The following is an 18903-nucleotide window of genomic DNA, read 5'->3' as shown; positions in this document are numbered from 1 at the left end:
CCTCGCTCGCTGATAGGCAGGGAAGATACAGGGGCAGCGGCACGGGGCTGGGGGGCGCAGTCCGCCGGCCAGCCCCTTTCACCTGCCCGGCGGCCTGCTTCGCCAGGCACCCGCGGGAGAGCTCGGGAGCGGCCGCAGCTCCGCTCTGCACGAGCGCTCTTGCACGGCACGTCCGGCAACCCCGGCCGGGGCGTGGCCCGCGCGAGTTCTGCTAATGGTGACAGACAGCACGTGGGACACAGCGACAGAGCCGAGCCGTCCCGGGGAGGTCACGGCGGGGAGAGGCGGGACAGAGCCGCGCGCACCCCACAGAAGTTGGTCCAGTGGCAAAGCCCAGTCCAGCCCCTCTGGCCCACAGCCGCCCCCACGCGGGTCCGGGCAGTGCCGTTCTCTCTGCCTGAGGAACAAACGGGCCGGGGAGCGGGGGCAAGCGCCGCGGGGGCACCCAAGGCACGGGAGCGGCACGTCGCCGCTCGCGGCCCCGCCCCGCCCCGCCCCGCCAGGCGTGCCGGGCCGGGCCCGGCCGTGCTGGGCCAGCGGGGGGAAGCCTTGGCCGGGGCGCCTCTATAAGAGGCGGGCTGGGGGCCGGCGGGAGCCGCCGAGAGCAGGCTCGGAGCTGCGCCATGGCAGAGGCGGCCAGCGTGGTGTCCAGGGTCTTGTCTCTGAAAGAGCGGCTCGGCCACACCCAGGATCCCCAGAAGGTACCGCCCCGCCCCCGAGGCAGGAGTCAGGGCCGGCTGGGGCCTGGGTCTGGCCGGCTGCCCTGGACCCCTGTGGGATCTCTCTGGCCGCTGCCTCTGCAAGGGGCGTTTGGGGTTTCACTGACTTCACCACCTTCAGCTGATAGCCGCCGGCTGCTTTCCTGCGCGCCTAGATCTCTTTATTCCCCCGGCAGGGCACTCTTGTGTTAGCTTTGCTTAGCCTGGCGCTGTGGGGCCAAGCAGAGTTCTTCTCGCAGCTCTTGAACAAGAAGCTAAAAAGCCCTTTAGACAGAAAAGAAGAGCTGTCCTGCCGCAGTCCTGGCGGGGGGAGGCTCTCTGCTGGAGAGAGTCACGTGTCTGGTAGAGGTGCACAGCCAGTCTCATCGAGACGCTTCTAAGGAGGTGCTACAGACAGGCTTAAAAAGCAATAGGAATAAAATCTTAGGAATTTAGTGTTTATAATGGCCTTTTAAAAGCTGAATATAAAGTAACATATTTATTGGTAGTAAAATTAACTGATTTTGTTAAAATATGATGTTAGCTATTGAAGGCCATGTTGATGTAAAATCCAGTGTTTATTTCCCTGCCTCTTATATTTGACTTACATGCTTAATATCTCTAAGGGAAGCTGTAGTGAGATTTCACAATAATGGTACTGAAATGCCAGTTCTTTCCATCAGTGCTGCCTTATGTGAGTGGCCCTGTTGAATTCAATGGGACTATGTATGCATCGCAGAACCTCCAAATAACAAACACCTGGAATGGAGGTTGTTCATAATACTGAAGGGTTGTAACTCAGCTCAAAATGTTACGGTGGTTATTTCAGAAGTTTACAACTGGACATCAACCTAATACAGCTTTGAAACTTTGTTATGCAGAAGAAAAATGCTGCCTTTAACCATTCTAATTTAAATTAAACAGGTAAAGAATAGTTTCTTTGTTTAATCCCCCCTCCCTTTGTTTAGTGGTTTAGGTTTAACACACTACTGGGCTGCAGGGGTTTTCTAACTTGGTAGCACAGCAACTCTCCTGACAACAAAGTTACTACGTGACCCCCTTTGCGGTTGGCTGGAGAGAGGGGACTGCAATCTGAGCTCCACTGCCATAGGTGGGGATAAAACATGGGCTTTTGCCCTGTATCCCAGAAAGTCTAGTGCTGGCCCAGTGACTCCACTGTAATGGGGTTGTGACCCACACTGTGGTCCAGACCCACAGTTTGAGAGCTTCCTCTGCAGCATTTATTCCCCCCTTCTTCCCTCCAGTTGCCTGATTGTGTGCTTCTGGTTTCAGTTCACATCAGCTTGTAACTCTGAGGTTCTACTGGATAATGTTACTCTTGGTTGGTTGGAAAAATCACTGCTTAAGATAAATACTCTTTTGTTAGTTTTGCTATTCTAGTCGTTCTGAGAGTATTAGCGTTTTTAAGCTAATTGCTAGTCAGTTGGCCTTTGTTATTTCTCTCAAGTTATTTTGACCTGGAGCGGGACAAAGCTTGACTGTTTTATCCTGTTTTATAGGGGCATGCATTTTTGTATTAGGAAACCCTCTTCACTATAGGGGTGGTGGTGGTGATCTATGATGAAAGTCAAGAAAGGTGAGGTCGTTAGAACTTGTGATCTCAATATAACAGAGCATCTACAGCAAACCCATCTAAGTAATGGACAGTGTTGGCTACATCTGAAGACTTGACACTCGGAAGAGAAAGCTAAAACACTCTGAGCTTCTGGGGTGCAAACTACTTTGTATTTGATAGCAGTTCTAAATGAGATGAAGCTTTGTGTATTTGCTATTGCTACACAGCAAAGAATGACTGGAATTACCCATTTGAGAAGGTGACAGCGTATGCCAGTTATACAGGAACAACAAAGCAGCTCCTAAGCTTAAAAAGAACCCAGGCTTCTGTAGGACAGCAGGATTGCCCAGGAGCCATAAGAAGTTATAAGTAGATGGGAGGCACCCAGAAGCAAACTTCAAATGCAGATAAGTCCAATCTTTCCAGAAGGTTGAGCATTTGACCATTAAAGTGAATGAGAATGAAACCAGACCTGAGAGGGAAGATTACCAGGATTCCACTGACTGCTGTTTATCCTTTTACCGGCCATAATATCGTGACAACCAGTAGGCACCCAACAGCATATTTAGAGGAAACTGAGGGTAGATCTATGCTTAAAATACTACAGCAGCAGAACTGCAGCTGTGCTGCTGTAGAACTTCAGAGTAAACATTACTTGTGCCAACAGGAGGGGTTCTTCTACTGATGTAGGTAATCCACCTTCCCAAGAGGCAGTATTTAGGTCAAGAATTCTCCTGTTGACTTAAGCCCTGGCGTAGACAGTTCTAAGTCAGCCTGGTTATGTGTCTGGAGTGTAGATTTTGGATGTAATTTCCCAGTGCAGACCAACACTAAACATAACATTTAATCAAGCACCATAGTTAAATGTTACAGGCCTTGTTTGAATGCAGAAAAGTGTAAAATTTTTCAATTTCTGGCAAAGCTGCTGTATGCAGAGAGCAGTTATACTAATTTTTCCATAATCACTGGTTACTGAGCAACTTGGAACTCATGAATAGTTACATTTTTCTGCCCCTTCTTTGATTTCTGTGTGCATGTACAAATGCATATGTGTAGTGTGTGTGTATATATACATACATACATGTATGCACATCTATAGTTTTTATTTAGACTCATATTTTCACTTATTTCAAATGTATTTGCTATTTGTGATAGTTATGAGAATCAAAATATCAGTTGCTTTCTTGTGCTGAATGTTTTTTTGTTGTGTTTTTTTTTTTTTTTTGTAGGCTATATCCTCACTGACACTTGTGCAACTGTTGCTTACAAATTATGCTCCCACTTTTGGCTCTGCAAACCCACTAACTTTCACTGATGTTACACTGCTGTGATTGCATACCTTAGTTGGCCTATGGAATATTTATTATTGATGATGGAGAATCAGAAGGAGGGACTCATGTTTGACTTTCAGAATCTTGCCTCAGTGTGCATGGCTGGCAAGTTTAAAACTTGTGTCTGTGTAATCAGGGGAGAGGTGGATAACTTCACAGCTTTGGGCAGGATCGCTTAATGTTGCAAGGTCTAATTCTGCGGTATCTAGAAAATTATTGAAACAATAATGCAATCCACAAAGCACCATTAGGCACCTGGGCTCCCGATACAATGTATGGAGAGACTGGCTCTTTGCAGAGAAAAAAGCCATCTTGGTAGGCAGAGAGCCACTAAGCATGGTGGTAGATGCTGAAAAGAGTGGTGTATCCTAAGTCCTCTCTCATGATGTTAAAATCCAGGCTTCCAAGAAGTGCCTGATGCTGCTTGTAACCCATAACTGGGAATCCTTTCTTTAGGTGCCTAAGCTGCCTGAGCCCAGTAATTTTGTGTGGAAAATGAGTAAGGAGCCCACCTCAAGCTGTGCAAAAGGGGGGTGAGGAAAGTAGGAAGTGTTGCCCACTTTACAACTTCTATCCCAGTGGTTGACGTACAGTAAGAGACCCAAGTTCAATATCTACCTCTGCTTGCGCTGGAGGAAGAAGGTTTGAATGGCAGTCTCTCACCTCTCAGGACAGAGCTGTGACCCCTTGGCTAAAATTTATAAGGTAGCCTCCTCCCCGCACCCCAGCCTCTTTCTCCTGTCCTGGACAGATTTTAAATGGGATGCAGTGTGGTAGGCAGCCTCAAAGCATACCTGCAGGGCTGGGCCCGATGGGTGAGACAGAAAGGCTAAGACCTGTCTTTGCCCAGTTTACAGATAGCAACAGAGAAGTGGTGGCTGTTTTAGTCTGTACTCCAACAAAACAAAGCAGAAATGTAGCACTTTAATTTTTAGTCTTTAAAGTGCTACAAGTTTACAGCTAGGCATCCTGGTGCTTAGAGTGAGGCATCAGTGTGCATGTCCACAGACTGAAACTTAAGCTCCGACAGAACTTCTGCTGCAAAACCTTAGGCACTGGGTGAGTTTAGACACTTGCAGAGTTAGGAAGCAGCTGAGTGAGGGTTTTGTGGGTTGTAGGGGTGCCTGAAAAGCAGACTTAAACAACTAACCCTCTAGAATTGTACCTTAGAAACTTTGTGGATCTAGGCTGCACTGTTTAAAGGATTTGCTGTCAAATTTAAAATTACTTTAAATTTGTAAATGTTCAGTTTTCTGAGAGAGAGAGAGAGAGAGAGAGAGAGAGAGATATGTAGGCCTGACCAGTAATGTATACGTGTTGCTTTAAAGGACCTAATTACTGATGATGAAGATTTGTGTACATGTTTCTTCAACCAATATGATGAAGGATGATTGGGAGTTTAGTAACTGGCCCAAAACCAACAATGTAACAATCACAACAGACTTAGTTGGTTTTAAACAGCTTTCTGGTTATGCGGGGACAGGGGGGTGGGAAGCATTGCAAAATGAAAATATATAACAAACTAAAAAGGGTGAATAGTCACAGAGAGGTAAATTATTTTCAGTCCTTAAAGTGCAATATGACTGCTTTTTTGTTTTGTGAGATTAAAAAGTGGATACTGAAAATAACAGTTACAAACTAGCAGTTATTAAATGAAGGCAGTTGCTGAGGGAAGCCAAATATATTAATAAAAATATGGCCAGTGGAATTAAAGACAATAAAAAGGATTTTTGAAAATTAGTTAAAAAAGAAATTCAAGCAATGCTTTAGCTCTTCTATTAGACAGTGATAGTAAAATTGTCAATGCTGACAATGCCGAAGGAAAGTAGATGAGTTCAACAGATTTCTGGTCTGTATTTGGGAAGAAGCTGAAAAACTATCAGTTCACAGGGTAATTCAGTGCTTTCCATTCTGACAGTAGTTGACAAAAGTATATGTTTTCACATATGCAGGACTGAATAACTGGCATCTACGAGTAATGAAAGAATTAGCCAAGGAGCTCTGAGTGCTCCTGATATAGCTAATTAATGAGGCTTAACAAATTGGAAATGTCTGAGGATGGGGAAAAAAGCTGATGTTTTACTAGTGCTTGAAAAGGATAAAGTGATGATGATCCAAGTCAATATAATCCAATCAGCTGGATTTTTTTTTCTCTGAAAAATAGCAGAATGGCTTATATGAGGTGTGATCAGTAAAGAAAGGATGGAAGCATAAATTCATAGTAATCAAAATGTTTTTAATGGAAAATGGATCTTGTCAAGCTCACTATATTTCACGAGACGATAAATTTGTGAACGAAGTCGACAGCGACATAGTATATTTAGACTTCATTAAGGCATATAATTTATTACAACACAGTGCTCTGATAAATAAATTCATCATCATCATCAATGACCATGGGCTCAGCGCTCATTGGTGTCTGATGCCTCTCCCACTGTTTCCTTCCATTTTTCCCTATCCAGTGCAGAGTGGTTTAGTTTCTGTAGACTAGCTCCACACCAATCTACTACATCATCTATCCATTCTCTGTGAGGTCTGCCTCTCCTGTTCGAACCGTCCATTATGCTGAATACCAGGGTCTTGATTTTTCATTTGTCATTCGTTCTGCAAATATGTCCAAATAGTTGTAGCTTCCGTTTTATAACTTGCAACAGGTTCTCTTTCCCTCCTCCTTCATCCAGGCTTGGGACTGTCTTGGAGCTCTCAGTGCCTTCATGGTGGAGTTATAAATAAATTAGCAATGTACAAAATCAATGCAACACATATCCAATAGATTAAAAACTGCCTGTTAAATCTTTAGAACTTATTGTAAATGGGCAATAATCATTCAATGGGAATGTTTTTAGTGAGGTGGCAAGATGCACTTCAAAACTTGTTGATATAGAAGATAACATTAAGACATTGCTGGTAAAAATTGCAGATAACCCCAAAATTGCAAGGGATAAATGACAGGAAAGCTCTAGAGAGTGAGCCATAACCCATGGTAATTTGGGCTCACTTGAACAAAACACATGTTAAAGCAGTTACATACAAGGTTATATCTAGGAACCATGAGTCTAACCCACACTTAAAGAAAGTGGGGGAGGGGACTATATTTTGGAAAGCAATGACTCAGAAAAGGGTGTAGGGTTTATGGTGAATAACCAGCTGATTATGAGATTACAATATGATGTGGAGCTTCATGGAGCAAACACTATCCTTGGCTGTGTAATAGGTAGATCTAGAGTTATGCCATGGCAATTGTGAGATAATTACAGGAATATCGCCTAGTTGTGGGTAACTGCATTTTTGAAATTATTCAGAAAAAAACTACAGGAATGATTTGGGGTCTGAAAACCTACTTTAATCTGATACTAAAGACGATCAAAAGGCAGATCACAGTTTGAAGGTACCTTCATGGGGGAAAGATTGCTGATATTAGCAGGTTCTTTTATCTTTTAGGGAAAAGGCACCATGAGAACCAGTAGTTGAAAGTCTGAAGGTGGGTAGGTTCAGGCAAAAAGTAAGGCACAGGTATTGTTAATAAAGGACACTAAGCAGTTGAATCAATTTACCTATGAATGTGGTGGCTTGTCTATCACTTCAAGTGTTTAAATTGATATCTTTCTAAAAGTGATGCTCGAGCTCTGCCAAAAGTTATGGGCTTGATACAAGAATTGGTTGTTAAAATTCTGGGGCCAGTTGTATGCATAAAATGAGATTAAATTCTTATAATGGTCTATTCTGTCTTTAAAGTTATACAGAATGCCAGCAGATGTGTTTCAAGGGAAGGCTATAATAGTTATACCCTATAAAGACACTAAAATGTCTTGAAAAGAGTCTCAAGCTGCAGTTTTTAACTTCACCCTGACTGTAACTGGAACTATCACCTTATTCCTACAGAGCTGTTTTGCTAGGCTGTCTCTTCACTTGCATTCCTCTTTTGAAAGAGACATGCAAATGAGGTGCAGATTTACATGTAGATGTGGCTCTTCTGAAAGTAAACCCCATCTTTCAAAGAACACCTCTTCCCTTTTCTTATGGGAAGAGGGGTTCTTTCGAAGGTGGGGTTTACTTTCGAAAGAGCTGCATCTACACTGCTTTTCTTCTTTTGAAAGAATGTGCAAAGGAGACACCAGATATGTAAATCTGCACCTCCATTGCATTTTCGATTTCCCTCATTTGTAAGCCTCTTTCAAAAGAGCAATACAAGTGTAGACACAGCTTTAATGTTTGTTGGTTGTCGGACGTCTTAATCTGAGATGCAGATTGAAAATGAAGATTTAATTCCTAAAAGAGAACAATCTGCATTTATTTAAATACTACTATCCCGTCCATTCTGAAAAATCCTGTACAAAATCAAGGATCCACCATTGCTCATCCCACCTGGAGCTAAGAGTGCAGGGAAGCCTGTCCCTGAGAAGCTCCTGCCCTATGTGAGCTGAGAGAGGATAAAATGAGTAGTTTCTGATAGTGGAGCCAGTTCTAGGAGCTAGAGAGACTTCTTTTCCTTGTTCTCCATGTACCTCACCATTTTATCTTCCTGCATCTCTTCTGTGCACATCCAGGCTACGTCTACACTACAGAGATGTTTTGAAAGAGCTTGTTTCCAAAGTGTGCATCCACACACAAAAAAGTGGATCAAAAGAGTGATCTGCTCTTTCGAAAGAGCGTCCATGTAGCCCCCTCTCTTTCAACAGAACAGGAAAGGGATTGAACATGAAGACTGGGACCTGCGGAGCGTCTACACATTTTCTTTTGAAAGAACTTTCGAAAGGGGGCTCCCTTCCTGAAAGGGGAAAGAGTGATTTCGAAAGGAGCACCACATTCTTTTAAGCATCGGAGGGGGTAGCCGTGTTAGTCTGGATCTGTAACAGCAACGAAGGGTCCTGTGGCGCCTTATAGACTAACAGAAAAGTTTTGAGCATGAGTTTTTGTGAGCACAGACTCACTTCATCAGATGCTGGTCTTGGAAATCTGATGAAGTGAGTCTGTGGTCACGAAAGCTCATCCTCAGAACTTTTCTGTTAGTCTATAAGGTGCCACAGGACCCTTTGTTGCTGTTACACGTTCTTTTAATTTCCTTTCTAAAGAATGCTTTTTGTGTGTGGATGCTCCCTGGGCTCTTTCAAAAGAGCCCCCTTCTTTCAAAAGATTTTTTTCGAAAGAGCTTGCTGGTGAAGATACAGCCCCAGTGTCTCTTTCCCCTTCTTTTGTCTCTCCCACTGTTGCTCTTATTAACACCTCTTCCCCCTGACTTCCCATTACTTTATGTTCCATTCTAGAATTCATTTTAAAATAAGCCACAAAAAACAAAATGCTAGTTGTGGAACTGGTATGGCTTTTGCCAACTGTCATTCTGTCTGTGTCTCAACCCTTTGTGCTTCCCTTTGTTTTCACTAATTAAATTGTAGCATACTAGTCCCTTTCCTTATCCCATATTGTGTGTTTTTTCTAGGCACTGTACGGTAGGATAGTCATCTTAGTTTGGTGTGTCCGGTGTTGCCTGAATACAAATGAAGAAACAAGTAGCCTGTTGTCTACAATCCTGTAGAAAGGATGTGTTTTCATTTATATTCTAAAGGGTGTGTGTGTGTGTGTGTGTGTGTGTGTGTGTGTGTGTTAGTACTTCATAGATTCCTTTTAAATTGCATGGGGCTTTCCATAAGAATGTAGGGAATGGCAATTATGTAAAGAGAAATCCTTTAATCTATATTATAGCAAATGAATGGACGGAGTATCATGCGAGTAATTAAAATATTTATGGGGAGTATTTGTATTAATCTCTGAATACAGTGCATTGAGTGAAGTATATGTAGAAGGATCATCATTGGCATTCTTGTGGCTTTTAGAGCAAAACAGAGAAACTAGGACCTTCACATTTTATTTGAAGAGCTGCTAATAACTTTGAGATATTGGCAGGTTGATCAATTTCTCTTTCTCCATTTCCTTGACATAAAGAAACACCAAAAGAGTAATCTGGAAATAAGTGAATGCTGTGAGAATGTAAAATGAAAAGTTTAAATGTATTTTTGTTGTGCCTTGTTTTGGCAAATGCCGTACATTGATGGGTGTCAGATCACAATTACTTAAGTAAAAATCTGATTTTAAGAAAAAGCAAATAAGAGCTGCCTGGCTAATTAAATGACTAGTTTCCAAGCTATCATCTGAAGAAATTTTCTAAGATGTATGTTCTCCTTCTTGATCATACCTGTATGAAAGTTTGATGGCTTTTAAATGAGACAGGAATGGTTGCATCTGCATGTGTAGCTCAGTGTTCAGACTTCGCACTCTTCTGTATTGGATTGTGAAGTCAGCCATTTTTTTATTGCCAAATTAGCTGCTGGCATTCACATTGCCCATTTATAGTACAAAGTAAATGGAGCTGTCTGTCCTCTGGTATTCCCATACATAGTGACTGATCTCACTGCAGACTCAGCCATCCCAGGCTTTCTAGAGAACAGGAGGCGCTTTCCATAAAAAGGATTGTTAGGAAATCTGATTAATTTAGTTTTTGTTTTTCTAATACAGTTGGCTGGTTCTTGTGTTGACTTCACGGTTGTATTATCTGTTTCAAGAAACTAAAATTGATGACCTTATCTCCTTGATCAGTGCACCTGTGCATGTTCCTCGCAAAATCCTCTTTTAATCTGTTGTTTGTAGAGATGAGCACAACTGAAAGGGTTGCTCAAGCACTTCCAAAAGTTGGATGAGTTACGGACTCAGATTCAAAGCTTGTGCCTGGAGTATATAATTAATTTCCTCATATGTATAATATAGTACAGTACAGGAAAAAAGGCCTTTAAGAAAGGGAAAGGCAGGGAGGTTGTTTTAAAAGAAATGTTATGGCGAGCAAAGTGACACTAAGGCTGTGTGTACACTAGCATTTCTCTTCTGGAAGAGGAGCGTGCATGAGGGAAATCAAAAATATGTGAAATTTTCTTCCACATTCTCATATACTAGGGAACACAGAGCTGTTTTTATTTTTCCTAAGGTAGTATCTGCCCTTCTAACTTAATAAAATGGTGAAATTACAAAGTATAAATTGAGAGGTTAGAAGAGGGATTCTTCCAAGTGACATCCCAGTTTTAACGAGAGGGTGGGTAAGAATAGCACGAAAAATTATGAAATGTTACTTGTAGAGTGACATAATGTTTTCTTCCAGATTATAAAAGCACTCAAGGGACTGCAGGATTTGGATATTTCACTGGACGTTCTAGTGGTAAGTGACAAACTGTGTGCTTAAAGTCTTCATCTCTAAAGTTCTGTGAGATAACTAGTGGCTTGCAACCACAGAAGCCGTGGAAGTTGTTGCATCTTGCAATCATGAATTCTAATTCCAATTAATTTTAAATATCAGAAGCTAAATGGGACCATGGAATCTTTTCCCAAACACCACCCCAGGGTACAGCCTTGCCTAGAAAATATGGCAGATGGTGACAATATTGTCATTTCTATTGAGCACCCAGAGAACAGAATCCTGTGCTGGTTGGGTTTTGCTCAAAGTGAAATGACCCTTTGTGTAAATATGATGGAGTAGGTTAATGCACACAATTCTATTTTATAGTTACATGTACTGGTGCCTTGATTCTATACCTAACAACATAAACATGACCAGTTCATATTTTAGATCAGTTATTACTCTTCCCTTCTTCCAAGGCACCACAATCCCTTCTTAATTGTGATTGTGCAATTAGAACAAGCATCTAAGTAGTCATATGTTAATGGTCTTCTTGGTTCTGCTAGTGTTCAGTTTTTCACAGTATGTCACATCATATCAGACTTTCTAGATGCTCTAGTATTTTTCACAAGAGAAATTACTTTCTCTTGGGTGTCCTGGCTATTTCCCAGATTTCATAATGTAGCCTTGCATATTTAAATTCCACTTTAGGTCTATGTGGATATGGTATTCTTCATTTAGTGGTATACTTAGGGTATGTCCACACAGCAGCCTTACTCCAAAATCATGTATTCCAGAAGTGCTTATTTTGAAATAATGCTGCTTCACACAAAAATGCATTTTGAAATAGCGCTTAGCTGTTTTGAAATATAGCATGTACACACAGAGCCTATTTAAAAATAGAGCCATAGTTCGAAATAGGCCCCATTCCCTGTCTTAACAGCATGTGCTTTGAAATAGCTGTTTCAAAATAGAACAGAAATTCTTTGTAGAATGAGTAGTAACAGAAAGTAGCCATGTTAGCCTATCCTTTGATGCTCATAATTATCTCAGGCAAGACACTTAACATTCCCCACCCCTCACTGCCCTCATTCAGTCCTATGTACTTGATTTTTCAGTTTTTATTACAATTTTTTTGACCTCTGTACTTATAAATGTCAGTCTTTTATTGGCAATGCTATTGATCTGTTGAAGTGGGTGTGTCCCACAAAAACTCATCACCAAATAAATCATTTTGTTAGCCTTTGAATTGCTACATTTCTGCTGTTTTGTTTTGTAGAATGAGGTTTACCAATTCTGAAATAAGCCAATCGCTATTTTGAAATTATTTTGAAATAGTGGTTGCATTGTGTAGGCACTTAAATAGTTATTTCAAAATGACTGCTGTCAAAGAATTTTTTCTAGCTACAACTCGTAATGCTGTGTGAATTTAATTAGTTAGTAGTAGAAGTATATTCAAAATGTTGGTTACATGTTTCTGTCCTCCTTGCACTGTCTTCAATAGGAAACTGGAATAGGAAAAACAGTTAACAGTTTTAGGAAACATGCCAGTGCTGGGAATATAGCTAAATCTCTGGTAGACCACTGGAAAAAACTTATTCTGCCAGAAAATGAAAGGTAGGTGTAAGTCTAATTTTAATTTTGAGAGAGATTCTTGTCCAATATAATACTTTCAGTACAGACTGTTCCATTTTTATACAGTGGAATTAGCATGGTAAATTTAAGACCTACAGAAAGTCTGTATTTGGAATTACAGTAAGTAAAATGAAAGACTTGTTTGTGAATGCTATTTGGTAAAATATTGCCAAAACTTGCAATTGCATTAGTGGTGAAATTATTGACCCATTGTCAACAAACAAGCCAGTCTCCACCCCCTGAATTGATGAAGGTTAGACTAATCCAGCAAATGGGTATCAGCATCTAATTCTTCGGGGAAGTGCCATGTACAGATCAGGAATGGAGCAAAAGTGGAATGTAGTTAAATGTTCCTCCTTTATCACACTTCCACCCACTTGATTTCTGTTCCATTCCCTTACCTTGCTGTGTCCAAGGGAGAAAGAGGAGGAACCTTACAACTTTAAGCTTATTAACATATATGAAATATTCCTCAAGAAACACAAAAGAGTGGCATGTGTGTGAAGCAGCTCAACATAGCTACAAATTAATGTGTTTCAAGGCCATCCCTGATTCTTAGTACTTTTGACTTAAGTGACAGTTGCTGTAAACCTGTGTCTAAAGTACTCTGTCACTAATGGTTTCATGGCTGTTATGTGAAGTTCCTATATAATTCTCCCCCCTTCTCCCCTCCCCCCCCTTTTTTTCCTGACTTTTGGTCCCACTTACGTAAAGAGCAAATGCATCAGAATGACCATGCTGGTTTAGACCAATGGTCTGTGTAGCCCAGCAAGAGTGGATGTTGATGCTTCAAAGGGAGTGAAGAGAAAAAGGTGGTTATTGAGTGGTCCATCCTTTGTGATCCAGTCCCTACATCTGGCAGTCAGTGGCTTAGGGGTTGAATCCCTGATCATCTTAGTTAATAGCCACTGATGAATCTGTTCTCCGTGAATTTATGTAATTCTTTGTTGAATCCAGTTTGGCCTTCACAACATTTCATGGCAGTGTGTCCACCACAGGTTGACTGTGTTGTGTTTGATTAATGTTTCCGTTGGTTTGTTTTAAACCTGCTGCATATTAATTTTATTGAGCAACCCCTGGTTCTTTTATTATTTACCCCTTCACACAATATTTCATTATTCACTTACTCCATGCCATTGTCCCATAATTAGGGCAACCATAGTTCCCTGTCATAAATACAGGAAATAGGTGACAGCCACCGGTGCTCCTTGGGGAAGCGTAAGCTGCCCATGCTCCCCGCATGTCCCTGAAGCTTGGGGAAGTGACCTGCCTGTGCAGCTGCTGGTAGAAGAAGTCAGTGGGGCAGGGGAGGGCCCAAATATGGGACTGTCCTGCCAAATATGGAATGGATGGTCACCTTGCACATATTTGTTTCTTTTCCAAGCTGAAATAGACCAAATCTGTTTAAAAACTCCTGGTATGTAAGCTGGGGACATTAATGTTTAACCAGTTAACCAGCAAGCCTCATTAAAGAGCATTTTGTATCCCTAATGGAAGCTGTTCCATTCCTCCTTTTCCCAGAGGCTCCCCAGTTCCTAACAAAGTAGGCCTGTAAGTAGTTTTATGCCTCTTTCACCTGGAGACCTTTCTTGCAAAATTCGTATGTGCACTTCCTGTTCACTAGCTCCACATTGTAGATGTACTTTCCATCTGATTGGTAGAGCCACTGCTGTGCTCATCAGGCCAAATGTGTTTTAGGCTCTTCACAGTTCTATTCCTGATATGTATGAGACGGTGTCAAGCCACCAGCCTGAGGGTTGAGGAGATAGATAGGTTGGGGAAGGTATTCTGAAGTTTGTTTGGTTATGAGGAAAATCTGAGTTAAATCATTAGTTGAATTTTAAGTTTATTAAATCTTGAATTTCTTTTGAATGATTTTTCCAGTACCAGTGAACTGCCTAACAATTGTATTTGTAAAAATTTTACATTGCAAGAAACCAAATTATTAATTCTATTGCCTTTTCTGACCTGAGCAGCTAGTTAAAGTTTGGTCCTGGGAACGTTCCAATAAAAGTCTGATAGTCTGGTATTTTCTTTACAATCTTCTTTTATTTGAAAAGAAATGTGTGAAGTCCCGTGTCTCTGAATGCAGAAGGAACCAAGACCAGAAGGAGCATTTTTCTTCATTTGCAGCTTCAACTCTTTTTAGCCAATGCCAGATCCAAAAGTGCACTTCCAGTTTTTCTAAGGCAGCACTGTTTGCTTATTGGCTCTGGCCTTCTTGGCATTCCTCAGCTTGGTCAGTCTCACATGTAGCCTACCAAAACCAATACATGGCCTAAAGCTCTGGGGTGTGTTACAACCTTTTTAGGTGGGGGGCTTATGTTTATGGTTTTGCTAATAGACAGAGGTTCACTCATCCTTCAATCTCAGCAGGGGGTTAAGTCAACTCATAAGTTTCATCCAGCTCAAAACAATATATGTGTATTTGTTACTCTTCAGAAGACTTTTAAACAACTCAGAATGTTGAAGCATAGTGTGTGAGATTTTAAAACTTTCTCTTTTATTGATAACATTTGTAGAAAGGACTGAAGTTCATCTTTAGTCATCTTTGGCATTAAATTCATGTATATTCTGGTTGTCTTGTATTTCAGTGACAACAAGGGGAAAAGGCAGAACACTGAAAAGAGGAAAAAAGTCTCATTGGACAAGACAAAATCATCTGTTTGTAAGGAGAATAAGCACTCTGACAAGATAACATCTGAATTAGCGTCAGAAGACTGTAAAAGATCTTCGACTTCTGTTAAGTGGAAGAAGGAACATGGTTTTAGAGAGAATAAGCAAAGAAATAAAGATATCCAGTCTTATAATGGATGTGAAAGTAAAACACATAGCTTCAATAGTTCTAAAAGTACTTCTCGAAGCATCAGTCCTGAAGACACAAAAAGTGACCATAGAGATGCAACCTCTGAAGCTAGTAAAAAACCTTCAGAAAATCACCATTCCCCAACAGCCAAAAAAAAAGACTCATTGCCAAAAAAAGACTCTTGTAAGGATCCCTCCAAACAGAGAAACTCTGAGGACTCAGGAAAATTAAAACAAACACTTAATGTGGGAAGCAAAACAAGGCTGCCCAATGATGAGGACTTTGAACCCCCTACTATGTCTTTTGAATCCTATCTTAATTATGATCAGGTTTCAATTAAAAGAAAGAGGAAGACTTGTACTACAAGTGAGAAGTCAAAAAACATCAAGGGCTGTGAACGGAAAAACTGCTCATTGCAGAAAAATTCAGTATCCCCTGTCACAAAAGAGAGAGAGGAAAAATCACACAAATCAGACGATGATCAGTCAGAAAATCCCACTAAAAAGGTAAACTATTATTTAGTCATGCTAGCATGAAATGAAGTGCCAATTTAATTGTTAGTTTATGAACAAATTTATTTTACAGTTCAGTTCTGTACATTTTACGGGCCAAAATATCCAGATCTGGCATTCTCCTGTCCAGCAAGTTCCTTGGTCTGACAGGACCACAGATGTTCCAGTAACTGGGAGTCCCAGGGCTGGGAGGAGGAGAGGCCAGCCTGACCAGTTGCAGGAGTCCAGGGCAGGGCAGCCACAGCTGGTCTGGCAGTGGGGGAGGGCAGCGGGGGGGCATGCAGCCAGGGAGTCCGGGCCCGTGAGCTGCAGCAGGAGGTCCTCATCCCGTGCTAGGGGCGGTGGCCAGGGTTAGCTGGACAGGAAGCTATGGCTGGAGCCTGAGTGGAAAGCCCCAGGACAGGGAGCAGCAGCTCTCAGTGGCTTATTGATGGTGCTGGGTGGGAAGCCGTGGCCCAGGGAAGTTGTGTCTGGGACTGGGACAGGAATCTGTGGCCTGGAAAAGCTGTGCCTTGGGAGAGGTGGCTGGGGAGCCTTCAGGAGGGGAGTGGGGGAGGAGTCGGGGACTTGTTGGTGACAGCTGGAAGGGGATCCCAGGAGGAGGTGGTAGAATTTACCTCCCTTGGGCTGGCAAAATCCCTGCTCAGGTCCCAAGAGTGCCAGACAAAGGAGGCTGAACCTGTAATTCAAACCTCAGCAGGCATGACATTGACATATCAGCCACACAAAGAAGTGGTTACTAATGATTAGAAATCATTTTTGACCCAAAGAAATATGATCATAGTTTTTCTTGAATTAAATAGTTAGAAGTTAAATATTAAAGATTGCAAAGTTGAGTGCTGAGAAAATAAAATGTCAGAACTGAGCTTGCCCTTGCAAACATAATTGTGCCTTCTTGTGCCTATGAATTATGATAATCTTTATTGATGTGATTGTGATTTTCTGCAGGATTTTCTCTTATTTGGCTCAGAAAAGTGTTTTTATTGACAAAATCCCTTAAGCATGTGCTTAGTTTTAAGAACACAAAGTCCCATTGGATTCCATAGGATTGAAGCACATGCTTAAAGAGCAGTTTTTCTGAGCAGGAATGTGCTTAGTGTGCTTCCTGGAATTGGCCTTACAGACAAGCTAGTTGCTGCTTAAGTAACAAGGCAGCTGTCCAGTAACTTATCAGTGTGTAGTAGCTCCATACCTTACTCAGTGCACAACATCTAGAACAAACTCCAAATAAACAAGTATATCATTCCTCATGGGCTTTCAGTGCCATAAATATTTGAGTCTCATTGTCAAATGAATTTATGTTCAAAACACTTGAATGGGAGTAGAAGACTTTCAGGGATGGGGATGTGAGGCTAAGCCAAAATTTCAAGAGTCTTGAGTGACCAGTGATTGGGTATGTAATGTAAGACATGCAGGGTCTGACTTTTTTCTTTAAGAGCATTATCATATAGCATAGGTCGTTTCCATTGTCTTCACCTGCAGTCATCTGTATTTAGCACTTCAGAAAACTCAGGAACCTACTGACTCAAGTTGGGCAGAAACTCAATGGCCATCTGTGAAAACTTTTGACCAAGTCTCTTGCCCAGTAAAATATAGGAAATCCATGGCAGAGGGAGATATAAAGTCTCCTTTTTCAGAATAGCATTCAACTACCATATAACCATCTTTTCTCTTCATGTAGTCCCCTGTCTCATTCACTACCCACCTTGCAACTTCTGCAGTGATTTAGACCAGCATCCACTTGTGATTCGTTCCTTAAACCCATCTTGTGTATAGATTGTGGCCAGGGTCCTGTGATGTATTTTGCTTTTGTATGTAATAGAGTGTTGGCAGCTAATGAATGGATAAAATGAAAAGTTAATTCATAGTTATGGTGACCTAATATATAGTAACAGCAACGAAGGGTCCTGTGGCACCTTACAGACTAACAGAAAAGTTTTGAGCATGAGCTTTCGTGAGTTTTCATGCTCAAAACTTTTCTGTTAGTCTATATGGTGGCACAGGACCCTTCATTGCTGTTACAGATCCAGACTAACACGGCTGTCCCTCTGATACTTGACTAATATATAGTCTGAGACAGCAAGAAGTCCAGGTATCCTGAAATACTTTTGGCTTTGTTTTGGGATTCGGTGATTTATTTGAAGACTCTTTTGTCTTATCTAAGGATTGGGAAATTGTAACTTTGCTTTTTCTTGAATGCATGTAGGCCAAGACAGCATCACTCCAAGATCTGCTTAATACCCCACTGCCCAAATATCTGCCAGACATATCCTTATCTTCTCCCCCTTATTCTACTGAGTTCAAAGGTAAGCAATATCTAAGACTGTTACAGATGAGACTGAAACAAACAGTTAGGAGAGCAGTCCTGCTAAGAGTGTGGGCTGTATTGCACCCTTCACAAAAAACATGCCTATGTTTTTGTGCTAGTGAAATTCTTCACCTTCTGCACTGGCTCCCATGTATGGATCCACTAAGCTCTGGAGGCAGTAGGTAGCATACAGTTTCAGATTCCCCAGTTCCATCCACTTTAAGAAGGCGTTCAGTCTTTGTGGAATCCAAACCATACAGAGAAGATGAGGCAGATTTCCATGGTTGTGGGAGGGAATATGCCACACTGAGTCCATTTTTCTTTAGCTCAGTGACTCTTCCATTTATTTTTTGGTCCTTTCTGTACCTCTGAGGTGGGGGAAAACCTAGCATTCTGTATTATTTACAATGGGTTGGATCCCAGAGGTCCCCCTGAGATTACCTGCTGTGCTGATCATACCACTGAACTGCCTCCCTTCCCGCTGGGGCATCTCACCACCCTGTGCTGGTGGGCCAGAAGCTCTGGTCTCCCCCAGGCAAAGCACAGAGTTGGGTAACAGCCCTCAGCAGAGTAATACAGATACCAATAACAGCTTTGGCAGGGCTCAGTTACAGAGGCTTGATAGCACCCAGAAGTACATCCCCTAAATAGGAACAAAACTCCAAATAAATTTCTCACTCTAAACTTTGACACACAGAGCTCATAAAGTTCACCCTCTTGTCAATGAAAGAGAGAGATATCCACAACTGTTGCTCCCCCGACACAAGGTAACTTATTTACAGTGGGGTTGATGATAGATAAAAGTGATTTTATTTTTTTAAGTATAAAAAGTAGGTGAAAAAACATCAAAGCAAGTTACTAGATTAAAATAAACAAAG

The 18903-nt window shown here is 41.6% G+C and overlaps 1 protein-coding gene across 1 annotated transcript in view; it reads left to right on the top strand.

Moving 5' to 3' along the window:
* Positions 1–356: 356 nt before the first annotated feature.
* Positions 357–18903, top strand: part of LOC142011516 (elongin-A-like) — a 36488-nt gene continuing 17941 nt past the window's right edge. The window contains exons 1-5 of the mRNA XM_074991162.1: positions 357–701; positions 10750–10806; positions 12269–12381; positions 14994–15711; positions 17924–18023. Of these exons, the coding sequence (XP_074847263.1) occupies positions 624–701; positions 10750–10806; positions 12269–12381; positions 14994–15711; positions 17924–18023 (1066 nt within the window). The 5' untranslated portion in view covers positions 357–623. The remainder of the gene's footprint in view (positions 702–10749; positions 10807–12268; positions 12382–14993; positions 15712–17923; positions 18024–18903) is intronic.

The sequence above is a fragment of the Carettochelys insculpta genome, chromosome 3 (assembly GCF_033958435.1).
Source record: "Carettochelys insculpta isolate YL-2023 chromosome 3, ASM3395843v1, whole genome shotgun sequence".
NCBI classification, from domain to species: Eukaryota; Metazoa; Chordata; order Testudines; family Carettochelyidae; genus Carettochelys; species Carettochelys insculpta.
This window is presented reverse-complemented; position numbering and strand designations above follow the sequence as displayed.